This window comes from Diabrotica undecimpunctata, chromosome 9, assembly GCF_040954645.1.
Source record: "Diabrotica undecimpunctata isolate CICGRU chromosome 9, icDiaUnde3, whole genome shotgun sequence".
In the NCBI taxonomy this organism is placed as follows: Eukaryota; Metazoa; Arthropoda; class Insecta; order Coleoptera; family Chrysomelidae; genus Diabrotica; species Diabrotica undecimpunctata.
In genome coordinates this window covers 118106312-118120647 of record NC_092811.1, presented here as the reverse complement: position 1 = coordinate 118120647, position 14336 = coordinate 118106312, and the positions used below count along the sequence as shown (strand labels likewise).

The following is a 14336-nucleotide window of genomic DNA, read 5'->3' as shown; positions in this document are numbered from 1 at the left end:
ACCAAACGATCTTGACTACGAAGTTGAAATACATGCTTGTATAGAGTATGCTAGGTCCGCTTTTCAAAGAATGAAAAAATTCCTAATAAACTTTACCTTATCGTTAGATATCCGATACCAATTTGTGAAAACATTCATTTATTCCATATTGGAATGTGTGTGTGACGATCCGAATCACAAGTATGAGACGTGTAGAAGCCTTTGAGATGAGGGTTTTTCGAAGGTTGCTGAGGATCTCTTGGATAGAGCACGTGACCAACAACGAGGTGCTGAGAGGAATTAGGACTGAGAGAGAACTCTTAAATATTGTAAAAACCAGAAAAACGAGTTATCTAGGACATATTTACAGAGGAGAAAAATACAACTTCCTACGACTGATAATAGAAGGGAAAGTGGAAGGAAGAAGAGGTCCAGGAAAAAGAAAATGCTCCTGGCTGAAAAATGTAAGAGACTGGACAGGCATGGACACACATTCGATACTAAGAACAGCTCAAGATAGAGAGCAATTTGCTGCAGCCAACCGTTAGTAATGGAGAGGGCACCTTAAGAAGAATTAAACTTTTATTAAAAACTTTTTTTTGTTATAAAAGATTGGTTAATTTCAGCCCTTAATATTGTTAATTAACGTAACAGTAATGTAAAAAAGGAGCTATCTTGGCTCCTAAGGGCCCTAGAACACTTTTTTTTTTGGTTTTAAAAGTTGTATTTTTAACCAGATTTCCAAATATTTTTTAGCCATTTAATTTGAACTAAATTTTACGAAGTTATTGTAAATGTTTAAAAGCTTAAAAAGTGCTATTTATTATTAAATCATTTTGTGTACATAAATGTATTTTTTAAACATAAAGTAGAGACGAAAAAGGTTTATTTTATACTAATTTGATTGGCCTATTGTTAATCTGCTCATAACAAATGTGCTACACAACCACAGGTAAAATACCTACTTATTTCAAAACAATCTCTTTTTGAAAATGATTCCCGGAGTGGAAATCAAAACTTAAATTGTAATTTTTATTATAATCAATTGAGGTTTAATCTTATATAAATACAATTTTTAATATCACATAATGACGTTACTGCTGAAACGTAAATGTTAAGACTATTACATGCTGCAGCTGCGTGATTTCAAAATCTGGCAACACGCCATATAAGATTTAATTAAGTATTGTCTTAATTTGCGTTTGTAGTAGTAGTATCAGATAATTGAAATTTTTCAAAATCCATAATATTCCAAATACAATTAAATTGATTTCCCTCCTACACACCATCGATTTTAATAGCCATGACGTTTAAAAGTGAGCAATCATCGGTAATTAGCTAAAAAATCCGCGAACAGTTTTTCGCGAATACTGGTGCAACCTCCGCGCGACACCCATGCTCGTTCATTTGTTACATCAATAATCCAGTTCAAAAATAAATTCATAGTTTTGGTGTTGGCAATTCCCGGCGTCAAATGTGGTTTTTGCATCATTCATGCTATAATAAGAAAAGATAAATATGAATTCTTTAGAGAAACAAAAACTCGTGGATGAAATGAACATTTATAATTATGACACGGAGAAATTGTGGGTGATGGCAGTGAAGAAATGGATTATAAGGTCAAAAATAAAGTGAGTTTGTTATTCTTATTCAACAGTTTATCAACAATTTATTTTATTTTAAGATTTTTATTACTTAACGTCGGATATCTCGTAGAAAATTGCTTACAATTATGAAATAAACTCTTTATTTGACGCTTCATTTTCCGGATCGTAGGCCGTTTTTAAGATACAACAATTTTATTTAAAAAATATTGAGGCCTCTTCTTGAATTACAGTATATTATTTAAAATCTAAAGAGTTGAATCGACAAACTAATCTGATAGTATCCGAGTAGTCTTTCTTTTTTCCGTTTTTCTTGTATTAACCTGTCAAAGCTGGTACCTTTCAGTATTCTTTTTGTATTCTTTCAATATGCCTAATAAAAATCTGAGCAGTTTGCAAGGCAATTTGTTTAATTTAGTAAAATAAGATCAGCTTCTTTGATTTTCTTTTGTGATCGTTCCATGCATGTCTGCGGCCTTTAGGAAAACTTTATTCCTAAAATTTATAAAATCATTCACCAACGGAAACAGATTTCTTATTTCTTCTGCAATTCTATTTACCTTGTGAGCTACACAAGTTATAATAAAAAACCTTTAAATTGAAGACATGAGATGATAAAGGTGCCATGTCCACTTTTTCAGATATTGAGTAATTGAAGGAAACGCGTTTTCACTTATATACTTTTTTTAATAAATTTTATAAAAATTACCAATATCTTATTAGATTAGAATCGTTTTGTACTTTTTTATATAATATTTTTTGTTTTTCTAGAATTTAAACTTTTTTAGTAATTTTAATTTTAATGGACATAGCACCTTAATCAACCAACATTTTATGCAGATGTTGGTATAAACTTGAGTAGAGAAAGGTGTTATGTCATCTATGTTGTATTTAAATTTAAAAAAATAATAATAAAAAAAACTATTAAATAATCTGGAAATTAAATTTTATTTGCAGATTAACAAAAGCAGATTAACAAAAGATACATTAAAAATGTATAAACAAAGACACAGAAACATTTAAATTTAACATGAATTAAGTTTTTTCTTAGGGTTTTTCAAACATTCTTCTAAGACAATATCATAATACCATTTATACTCTGCTGGAATAAACGTAAGTTGATCTTGTAGATTTGAAATTTTTTCAGAAGTGAAACCACCGCATTTAGGTAACTTTTGTAAAACAACTTGATTACTTTGTACTATCAGTTCTCTTTTTTTTTGTAAGTCAACTTCCATAAATGGGGTAAACGGATCTAAACTAGTTTTGTAAAAGTATTTTCCAAAACAACTTACTCTTAGCCACTTCACTTTATCTCGAAAATTTATTTTTTGGTCAAGACTATTAGTGAGTCTTTTGTTTAAATGAAGTTTTGCAGGTAGAGTTTCAAAGCAAAAAAAAAATGTTCCATGTTAAGGTATACACTTTGTTTGGTACTCGCAGATCTAATAATTTCCCGATATTTCATTACTTCCCCTATTGGCAATATCCTCAGTCCATGTAAAAAATAGGACTTATGACCAGAACTGGTTAAACAGTGGACTCCAAAGTTGTATAGCCACATTTGTCTTAACTAAAAAGATTTTGACGTTGATAGCTTTGGCAAAGGCATCGTTTGTTGAAGATCCACTGTTATGTAACATTTTTCTTTGGAAATTTTTACTGCTTCGCGGTCAACTTTCTGCTGCGCAAAAGCAAGTTGAAAATTATTCGAGTGCTCTAAAGAGTTCTCTCCAGCATCGCATAAACTGCAAGTATCACTTTTTGGTACACCAAAAGATAAGTTAAACCTTGTTTCAAATATATGTCTGTAAAAAGAGGTCTTTACGAAATATTTAGTTTCGAGCTTTTTTATTTGACAATCCTCTACATACAGTTGATGAAGTCGGTTAATATTTAGTAAAGAGGAAAGGTATTTTTATGTGGGTTTTTAGTCCTAGAATAATGTGATTCTTCTGAAGGAAACTGCTTGATATGATTTTCAATGCAGTTTATTACTTTTTTTTAGATTTTTGTGATGCCCTTGCTTATGTAGTGAGGGCATTTACCTGGGCAGATTTTAAGTCATTTTGAGCTTTAAAGACTTTTTTTCGTCCAATTCGGTATAAAGAGCAGAAAGCATCTTTACGCACTAGTGTATTTTCTTTATCACACGTAATAAAATATTTAAAGCTGTAACCTTTCGTTTTTATATTTTTACGAGGGCGTAGACGATTAACTTCCTGCATCTTAATACTTTTAAAAATTAAAATATTTTTGGAATTTGTATCTAGCTTATAAAATTTTCTTAGAATTTCTTCTCTGCTTGCAATACTAAACTTCTCAGTACAGTTTAGTCTACATTTTTCTTTACACAGTAAATCTCTTTTAATTGTTTTTTCTTCCATCACTTTACCAGTCTTTTGAGAAATATATTCTTTACCTTGTTGTCTTAACCTTGCAGCTTTATTTCGTCTCCAATTATCAGGTTTCCGGACTCTTTTTTTAGATATTTTTAAAACTGGTTTAACAATTTCTCTTCTACTTATTTCATCGGCAGTAACATGGAATTGCTGGTTATGGTCTTCTATACGTATTTCCCGAGGTATTTCCTCCTGCACTTGGTCAATCCTATCCGGGGTTTCCCTGCTGTTTGTCGGAACCTTAAAAATATCTTAGTTATTTATTAAATTTATACTTATTTCTAATTTCTATTTTTATTTCTTAATCTTAACTTTTTTTAGCTTTACCTTTTTAATTTCTTGGTTATCAGAAAACATTTTACGTTTGACTCTATCAACATCCGGATATTTGTTTATGAGACTCGTCGAATAAGAAATATTTGAGTTATCAGAATCCTCTTCTGAATCTTCTTCACTGGATGGGGAATATTCGCTGCCTGATGTAACACTTTCATCAGTACAATTATCCATATAGTCTAAAAATTTAATTTATGTACATAGGTAGGTATGTATGTAATAATAACTCAAGTAAGGTATATTATATCTATATTTTTTTAAATAAAAAATTGAATTGCAGAGGGGGTAAATTGTTATTAAAAAGAGATGATTAATTAATAAAGGTAGTAAAAAATTTTTTAATATGCTTACCTGGTTTAGAGTTGACCTTCTTTTGAAGTCCACTAGTGCTTGGCTGCTCCAAAATCACCGCATTGGTATTCACCTCTAGAGAAGTACAAAATAGAGTTTCTATCTACAAAAAATTCTCTATTCGGACTTACCTTTATTTGAAACACATATTTTCTTGTTTTTTACTAATTCTAACATTCTTTTCTTCTCGAACCTATGTTGAAAGATGTGATAAACAACAAACATAAAAATGTCACATTAAAATGTCACATGGCACCTACCATGTAAATAAAACTTTCCCACTATCTAGTGGATAAAGGTGCTATGTCCTTAAATATGGACATAGCGCCTTTATCTAATAAAAAACTGTACTTGGTCATAGGACATAGTACCTTTATCAATTAAAATAATCCTTATTATTAACAATTTAAGAATCTTGAGTTATTCAGGGGTTGTATTACGACTCTAGGTAACCAAATATATAAATAAGTCATTTTTTGAAAAAAATGGACATAGCACTTTTATCAACTCATGTCTTCAATTAACAGCAGCTTTTAACATATATTCCACAGCTTCTGAAAGCATTAAAACTATTTTATTCACTGGTGTACGGTTGGGTAAAATGGGGTTTGTTATAAATTAACAGCAGCTTTTAAAATATATGCCGGAGGATTTGAAAGCAAGTTTATTAAAATATGTTGTATAAATATACTTATAGTAAAATTATTTATTTTTCCCATTCTTTAACGACAACTAAATATGGTATTCTCACAAAGCCTTTGTCCAAAAGTCCAACCATCAAATTAGCTATATAACTGCCGTATACATCTATCGTTCTATTTACGATCATATACAAAAAATTGCCCTCTAATTCCTGCTTAATTTTTGAAATACATTCCATATAGCATTTTTCCATAGTCTGGTTTTTCAATGAACTCCACTTCGGAAAGATTTTTTTCTAATATTTCGTTTGATTTTTCAACTAATATTCCATTGATTTTTACATGTAAATCGTCAGCCTGGAGTCGACTTTCCGAAACGGGTCTTCTAAGTCTAAGAATTCACACAGTCGGATGGATGGCTCGGATCATTCATTTCTGAAATTTCGGAAAAGTGTCTTAATGCGCAGTTTCACTTAACACTTTAATTGGTTGAATTCTATAAAAAAACACGAATAAAATTAATTATTGAAATATTGATTAAATTAAATATTAAAAAAAATCTATAATATTTATAAATGTGTGGACCCTGTCGACCCCGACCGGCTGCCACTGGTACTATTATGCCTTTACAATAATCCTTAAATCTACTAGAATTTTCGCTGACATCGTTGAAATTGTTGAATTTCAGCGGAACAGTTCATGGATTTCATTCAAAACTAGATATTCATTTGTTTTATTCTTATATAAAATGAATTTCCATCAAGTAACATAACAATTCCCAGTATATTTTCAAAGGTATTTGAGTATGGATATTTAAAGAGATTAAATGGTTATCTAAAAAACAATAATATCATAACCATAAATCAACATGGATTTCAAGAAAATAAATCTACTAATACGGCAGTCCATGCATTTTATGCTCATTTAATTAATTTGATTGATGCAGGTGAATGCCCTATTGGAATATTTTGTGATCTTAGTAGGGCATTTGACTGTGTCAACCATGAAATATTATTTAAAAAACTAAAACAGATAGGTATTACAGGAAACTCTTTACGGTGGATTATGTCATTTCTAAACAATAGACAACAATATGTGAGCCTGCAGACGAGGATCGAGGATTGTGTGACCAGTTGTAGATCTAGTCTTGTTACTACAAACATGGGTGTTCCCCAAGGATCTATAATAGGACCAATTCTCTTTGTAGTCTACATTAACGACATCGTACAAGTGGACAGAGCGGTAAATTTCACTATATATGCGGATGATACGTCAATTATTCTATCTAACAAATCCAACGTAATCCTACAACATCAATGTAATGATTTTCTTTCATCTTTATATTCTTGGTTTTGCTATAACTCGTTGCATCTTAATGCAGAAAAAACGCAAGTTATACATTTTCACAATAAACAAAAATACTTGGAAAATCTTCAGGTTATTTTTAACAACATGCAAATAGCTACGGTGTCGTCAGGCAAGTTTTTGGGAATAACGATTGACGAAAGTTTGGATTGGAAGTTGCATTGTGGAGCGGTTGTTTCGAAGTTGAGTTCCATTAACTATCTAATTAGAAATTTAAAATATGTTCTGACGGAAAATCAGTTAATTATGATTTATTATGCACTCGTAGAGTCCAGGCTAAGATACGGGATATGTTTTTGGGGTATGTCTGGTTATGCTAATGGTATTTTCGTCATACAAAAGAAAATATTGCGTTGTGTCGCTGGTGTCTCCCGACTAACTAGTTGTAGAGAATATTTTAAAAATTAAAAATTTATAATCTAGTCTATAAAATGTATAGACACGCCAATAACATTGGCGTGTCTATACATTTTTGAATTATGTGTTTTTATTTTTAATAACTTACATCAGTTTAAAACGAGTGGTGATATGCATAATTTCAATACTAGATATTGTAATAAACTTTATATACCATTTTCAAAAGGTAACATTAAATTTAAATCGCCCAGGGTATACAGGTGTTTAATCATTTACCTACAGTTGTAAAGTCCACCAGTTCAATAAATGTATTTAAGAGGAATCTTAGGCAATTTTTATATGAAAAAGTGTTTTATACAGTCGAAGAACTTTTTAGATCTTAGATATTAGCTGTATTTCATTTAGCTTTTAAATTCATTTCATGTCTTGTTTAGTCTAGTTTAGTGTTTAGTTTTTAGCAATGTATATTTATGACTAATTCTATACAAACTATGTTTGTCAGAAAGAAAATAAAGAATTTAATTTAATTTAATTTAATTTAATTAAAGTAAAGGTCGAATCCATCACTTCTATATATTAGTTTTTAAATATTTATGGCATTTCTTATAAACAGTAAATTTGTAATAGCAAAATGAGTGTACCTCATTTTGCTGTTAAAAGAACCATTCAGCGGTTCAATCAAAACGGCAACTGCATTAGAAGGTCAGGATTAGGTCGTAGGAGATCAACATCTGCACGCGATGATCGATTTTTGGTTTCTTCCTGTTTAAGAAATAGATATCTAACTTCAATTGAGGTGGCAAATCGCCTGAACGAAGTCCGAAATGTGAATGTAAATAGGCGAATAGTTCGTCGAAGACTTCATGAAGCGAACTTATTATCCAGAAGACCAGTCCTATGCCCACAGTTATCCGTGGAATACCGCAAGCTACTTTCTTTTGCACGGGAAGACGAAAATTGGAATTACGTAGATTGGAGTAATGTTTTGTGTTCGGATGAGTACAGGGTTTGCTTAAGGTCACCAAACAGTCACGAAAGAATCTGGAGAAGACAATAATGATTTGCCCAATGCTATATTACCGACAAAATAACCAAGAAGTTCAGTTATGGTTTGGGATGATATGAGTTGCGATGCCTGTACTGATTTAGTTCTTGTGGATGGAGGTTTTATGATAGGACCAAGGTATACAACAACCATTTTAGATGAGCATGTGGTACCTTTTGCGCGATTCATAGCACCTTATTTTAATTCTATTGACAATAACACGTGTGAATGAATACTTAGAACACGTCAGAATTGTCCCTATGAATTGGCCAGCTTCCAGTCCCAAACTCAATCCAATCCACTGGGAAGACGAATTGAAGTTTAGCTACCCCGCCCAAACACCTTCGCTCTTCTGTGACAGCACGGGACGAATTGGACCAACTTCATGTTCAAATTTAATTACCACAAGGCTAAGACATAATACAGGCTGTTATAAGGACCGAGGAGGAAATACTAGGTATTAATAACAAATTAATAAACATTATTTTGGTATATCTGTTTTTATCAACAAAACTACTGTAATTTTTTTCAATTTTCGAACAATGTCAGATGTTTTCATAAATAAATGATTTTTTCGCACACATTGTATTTCTTATTTACATTAAATGTTCCTCCTTAAATCTATTCCCAATATATAAGTGGCATCCCAAAAAATGCCTTCTTCTCTATAAAATAGCCGTGAATCGAATTTTTTGCACTAAAATGTATTTATAAAGCTAAGTGCAAAGTCTGTTCTTATTCATTAAGAGGGTTTTCAGACGAGCATACTGTATGCGAGATACTGTATGCGAGATACAGAATTTTCGATGGCGACTGTATCGGATTCACGGGCATACTCGTCAGTATGAAAATAGTAGCAGTGCAGTGCGGTTATATTTTTGGAGTATGGATGTAGAAGAGTATGTTATGCTGTGGTACATATTAAATAAGAAGAAAAAGAAACTGAAAAGACGCCGTAATTTGTGGGTTCATCCTATTGTAGAGTTAAGAGAAACCAAGGGAACGTATAACTATATTCAGAAAACACCGTCTTTCTTTCGTTGCTCATTCACAATTATTCGACAGAAAATCGCGCGTCTATGGAATGTGGTGCAAAAGTATTCGTGTCTGAAAGCGTTCATTTAACGTAATGTTTCTTCTGTATCTGGGATACGCATTCAGTCGTCGGCGACAGGAGGGCCCGAGATACTGAATTCGGTATCTCGCATACTGTATCCTTCGCGCGTCCCGTCTGAAAAGCTCCATTTGAGTCTATGTAATATCTGCGTCTCGGATACGCGTATCTCGGATACAGTATCCTCGTCTGAAAGGGGGCTAACAGCCCAAATTGTGATTAGAAAGTAGGCATAAACTTTACCTAATACCTCTAAACACCCAAGTTTTTATATTACGAAATTTAAAACGCGAATTTTACACGTGCCTTTATCTAAACAAACCAATCACGAGTCAATAATCTACTAATTTTAAATTGAACTTCCAATTCAATAGTTTCATAAAAACAATTAATAACCATTATCCATTATTTTATGCGATAAAATTAAATTTGACGATTATTTGTTCGCATCTACTATAATTTTTTCAAATCTACTATAATTTTATGGTTCTGGCACAATAATCCCACACTCCAGGGTTGGGGACACTGTTTTAGAGGGAAACGTATGTGCAAGGTATCCGTCACACTAAAATTGAAAAGAATTGGCAAAAAAATAACAAATAAAACATTACAATATCAGCGCCTACAGTAAACAAATACCAAAGAATATTTGTTTTTAATAATGAACCCTGTTCTCAATCCCACTGTTCTCGGTGAATTCCGATTGTGAAGTATGTTTATACCATGCGGTCCATATGTATGGAATAAATTCATTTTTAGCGTTATTATGTACTATCTGAAAAAAACCTGAAACAGGTCGATTTTATTCTTAAATTGACAATTTACAGTATGAAAATATTATCCCCCTTCAGCACCCCCTTTGAATTATAAACACCCCCTCGAAACTTTTTAATAACAAATGGGGTCGTGTGACACCTTGTTATAGTGTATTTTTATGTATGAGAGAGTAATAAAACAATAAATTATGTATGCAAATCCCTAAACTGTTGATACGGGTGACTCAATGAAAAACAGATATTTGTCAACAAGTTTACAGAAGTATATAGGAAAACAATTTTAAATTGAGTATGACCACCAGGTATAAAGGTTGGAGCAGAATAGAATACAATAGTTGTGAGATTTACTAATCCCTAAATAAGGTTGCCAGTGTCGGAGTGATGGAGGTTAACAGGTACTAATGAATTTGCAAGAAATGTAAGATGTTTATTTTATTGGTTATATATAACCAATAAAAGTTTAATAAGTACCTACCTATTTGCAAAATAAAGTTAAATTTTTTAGATAAAATAAAACGTTTTATCTTATCTGAAATGAGTGCATTCCACGAAGTAAGGGTTTCAACAATCAAACATTTAATTCTTTAATTCCAGGAATCTACGACAGTAATTGACTAGATAATTACCTTCTAAACTTATTCCACAGAAAATGTGATAGTGGGTTTTTCCATTTTGTAGGAAGGTCCAAGTGGCGTATTCAAAATTCTTAACAGTTCACTAAAAGTAGGTACTTCAGTTGCAAGGTGCAGTTTATTGTGTATACTAGTGTTATGGAAAATTTGGAAGTGCCGTGTAAACGCCGAAAAGTTGGTCCTCTAACAGTTAATGAAAAAACATTATTATTTAATTGTTTTAAATCATTTACAGACAAACGTTTATGTGAAAGTGTTGATGAGACCGTTGAGTTAGTTAGCAGTACACTTGGTGTTGGGAAATCTACGATTTACAGAGTTATTAAAGAAGAGAAATGTGGTAGTTTTCAAATGCCACGTAATGCTCCAGGGAAACCAAAATTTCAAATAGAATATCATTTTAAAGAAGGACTTCGACGAAAAGTGCATGAATTTTTCTTTAGACAAGAATTTCCAACATTGGATAAAGTTCTTGTCTCAGTTCGAGATGATAAGGATTACCCAGAAATGAGTCGAAGTACGTTATGGAAACTTTTAAAAGAAATAGGCTTCCGCTGGAAAAAGAATCCCAGAAAGTCTATTTTATTAGAAAGAAGCGATATTGTCATATGGAGAAGACATTTTCTAAGAACCATAAAGGAAATGAGAAACCAAAAAAGAAAAATATTTTATCTTGATGAAACATGGATCAACGAGGGTCATACACCAAATAAATTTTGGCAGGATGAAACTGTTACAAGTCAAAGGCACGCTTTTGTAAATAACTTATCTACTGGTTTAAACCCACCATCAGGAAAGGGACGCAGGCTGATAATAGTACACATTGGCAGTTCAGACGGTTTTGTTGAAGGTGGTTTATTAACTTTTGAATCAACTCGTACCGGTGACTACCATGAAGACATGAACGCTGATGTCTTTCAAGAATGGTTCGAACAAATGATAGATCTTCTTCCTAAGAACTGTGTAATAGTAATGGATAATGCAAGTTATCACTCCAGACTTACAGAAGGACTGCCCACAACCAAGTGGTTAAAAAAAGACTTGCAGAATTGGCTGAGTTCAAAAAATATTACGTACCATCCCGGATCTATAAGAAAGGAACTTTATTCGTTGTGTGCCCTTCATAAAGAAAAATTTAAAAAATACGAAATTGATGAAATTGCCAAAAATCGTGGAATGACAGTACTTAGGTCCCCACCATATCATTGTGAATTAAACCCGATTGAACTGGTATGGGCACAGATAAAGAGTGAAGTTTCAAGAAAAAATACCACTTTTAAAATTCATGATGTTTGTTCAAACAGTTGTTTTTGGAGGCCGTAAATAATGTAAAACCTGAAAACTGGGAAAAGGCAGTAAATCACACTATTAAAGAAGAGGAAAAAATGTGGAAGCTGGACAATATTACTGATAAAATGATCGAGCCAGTTATTATAAATATTGGTTCTGAAAGTTCATCTTCTGAATCTGATTTGGATTTGTAACAAGTAGCTGTAAGTTTTATATTAATATTTTTATTCATCTATTTAACATACCTTAGACGGTTTTAAAAACTCTTTTTCTCTTTTGTAATTTTTAAAAATGAAAAAAAATGTGAATTTTTCAAAACCCTTTTTAATGTAGGCCAGTCAGTTCTAATATAGTGTGTGATAAAAGAGGTCACTTTTGTTTACATACCTACACATAACACTTTATAACACTGAAATAATTCATTTATTTTTTACAATTATTCAAAGTAATTTTTCAATTAATCTTGAGCACGCCCATGGAGTGGTCGGAACTACCAGTTAAAATTATGCTAATTACTCTCTCGTTCATAAAAATAAACTATAGAAAGGGATTTTAGTCCTCTGTTTAGCAATATAAAGTTTTTTGAGTTTGTGCAATCATAACTGAGAAAATTGATTATTACAATTAAATTAAATGTTCAACTCGACCACTATTATTCACGTCTTGACAATAACCGAGGCGATTTTGAAATTCTAGTACATTTTGTATGACCTCGGGGGTTATTTTGTTAGTTTCTATCGTTCTCCTAACTTTTAAATCAGCAATATTGCTGAGTCTATTAAAATATACTTTAGAAATAATCAGGTATTTTCGTATCTGTTCTGCTAAACCTTAGGGAAAAAACTTTGAAGATAATAAAATATTAGTCAAAAAGCCAAATAAACAATTGATATGAATCTAGTAGGCTGCTGTCATTTAGGTATTTAAAGTTACTAAAAGACGTCAGTATATTTGTGCGCATATTAAATTTAATTATGGCTCATTTGTCCGAGACTCAAAGAATAGACATTTTAATTATGATTGGTTTTGGTAATAAACAACAAGAACTCAAAAGGAGGTTTGTGAAATGTTTAATAATAAATACCCTGGTCAACAAGTTTCGCAGTCTACAGTTAGAAAAATTGAAAAGAAGTTTCGTTTTGGACATGTAAAAAATATTGAAAAACCAGGTAGAAATGTTAAATTTACTGATGAAAAAAAGGATGTACTTCTAGAGATTGAGGAAAATCCGCATAAGACAACTCGAAAACTGGCCGCCGTTAATGATGTAAGTAAATCATCTATTTTGAGAGTTTTGCATAAAGAAAAATACCACCCTTACAAAATTCAGTTGGTTTAGGAGTCAAATGAAGATGATCCCGACATAAGGCAAGAATTATGGAAATTATGATGAACAGAATGAACGCAGATTAGCAGTTCAAAACAAAGTAGTTTTTTCTGATGAAGCGACGTTTCATTTAAACGGAACGGTTAACAAACTCAAAGAAAATCCTCACTTGGTGTGTGAGACTCACGCAATATCCGAAAAAAAAAAAATAACATTTGGGCTGGTATCAGTAACAATAAAATTATTGGTCCTTTTTTTTGAGCGCACAGTTGATGGTGAGGTTTATCTAGATATTTTGATTAACTTTTTAGTGCCTACATTACGAAGATTTTTCCTGATGTCAATCATACAAATGAGTAAGATCGATCTATTTACTACCAACAAGACAGAGCTCTTCCGCATTTTGCACGTATAGTTAGAAATTATTTAAACGAGGTTTTTCCCAATAGGTGGATTGGAAGATATGGAACGATCGAATGGCCGGCTAGATCCCAGATTTGACTCCTCTTGATTACTTCTTATGGGGTTATTTAAAATCTAAAGTATATTTTAATAGACCAAACAGTATTGCTGATTTAAAAGTTAGGATAACGGAAGAAATGAACAAAATAACCCCCGAGGTCGTACAAAATGTTGCGCGAGAATTCCAAAATCATTTTGAACATTTAATTTAATTGAAAATTACATTAAAAATACATTCTAAATATTGTGTGACATTATTATCTTCATTCGACCTAAAGTTTTGTGATAGAGACATTATCAAAATTTTACATCTTAAAAATCAATTTTTTCTCTTTACGATTGCACTAAACTTAAAAAACTTATTATATTTCTGAACAGAGGATTAAAATCCCTTTCTAACACGGTGCCACACGATCCCCTTTGTTATTTAAAATTTTCGAGGGGGTGCTTATAATTCAAAGGGGGTGCTGGAGGGGGATAATATTTTCATACTGTAAATTGTCAATTTAAGAATAAAAATCGACCTGTTTCAGGTTTTTTGCAAATAGTACATAATAACGCCAAAAATGAATTTATTCCATACATATGGACCGCGTGGTATAATTATGAGGCTATAATAAAAATTGTGGAAGGTGTAAATGTGTGATGGGGCGAC

General features: G+C 31.9%; 1 protein-coding gene across 9 annotated transcripts in view; it reads left to right on the top strand.

Annotated features, from left to right (window-relative positions):
* The window catches only part of cu (NADP/NADPH phosphatase nocturnin), a 94725-nt gene that overhangs the window by 62163 nt on the left and 18226 nt on the right, over positions 1-14336 (top strand). The window contains exon 1 of one of the 9 annotated variants that reach the window (XM_072544613.1): positions 1365-1610. The exons of the other annotated variants lie outside the window; for them this stretch is intronic. Coding sequence (XP_072400714.1) covers positions 1498-1610 — 113 coding nt within the window. The 5' untranslated portion in view covers positions 1365-1497. Of the gene's footprint in view, positions 1-1364; positions 1611-14336 lie in introns of those variants that run through there. 9 annotated transcript variants of the gene reach the window in all.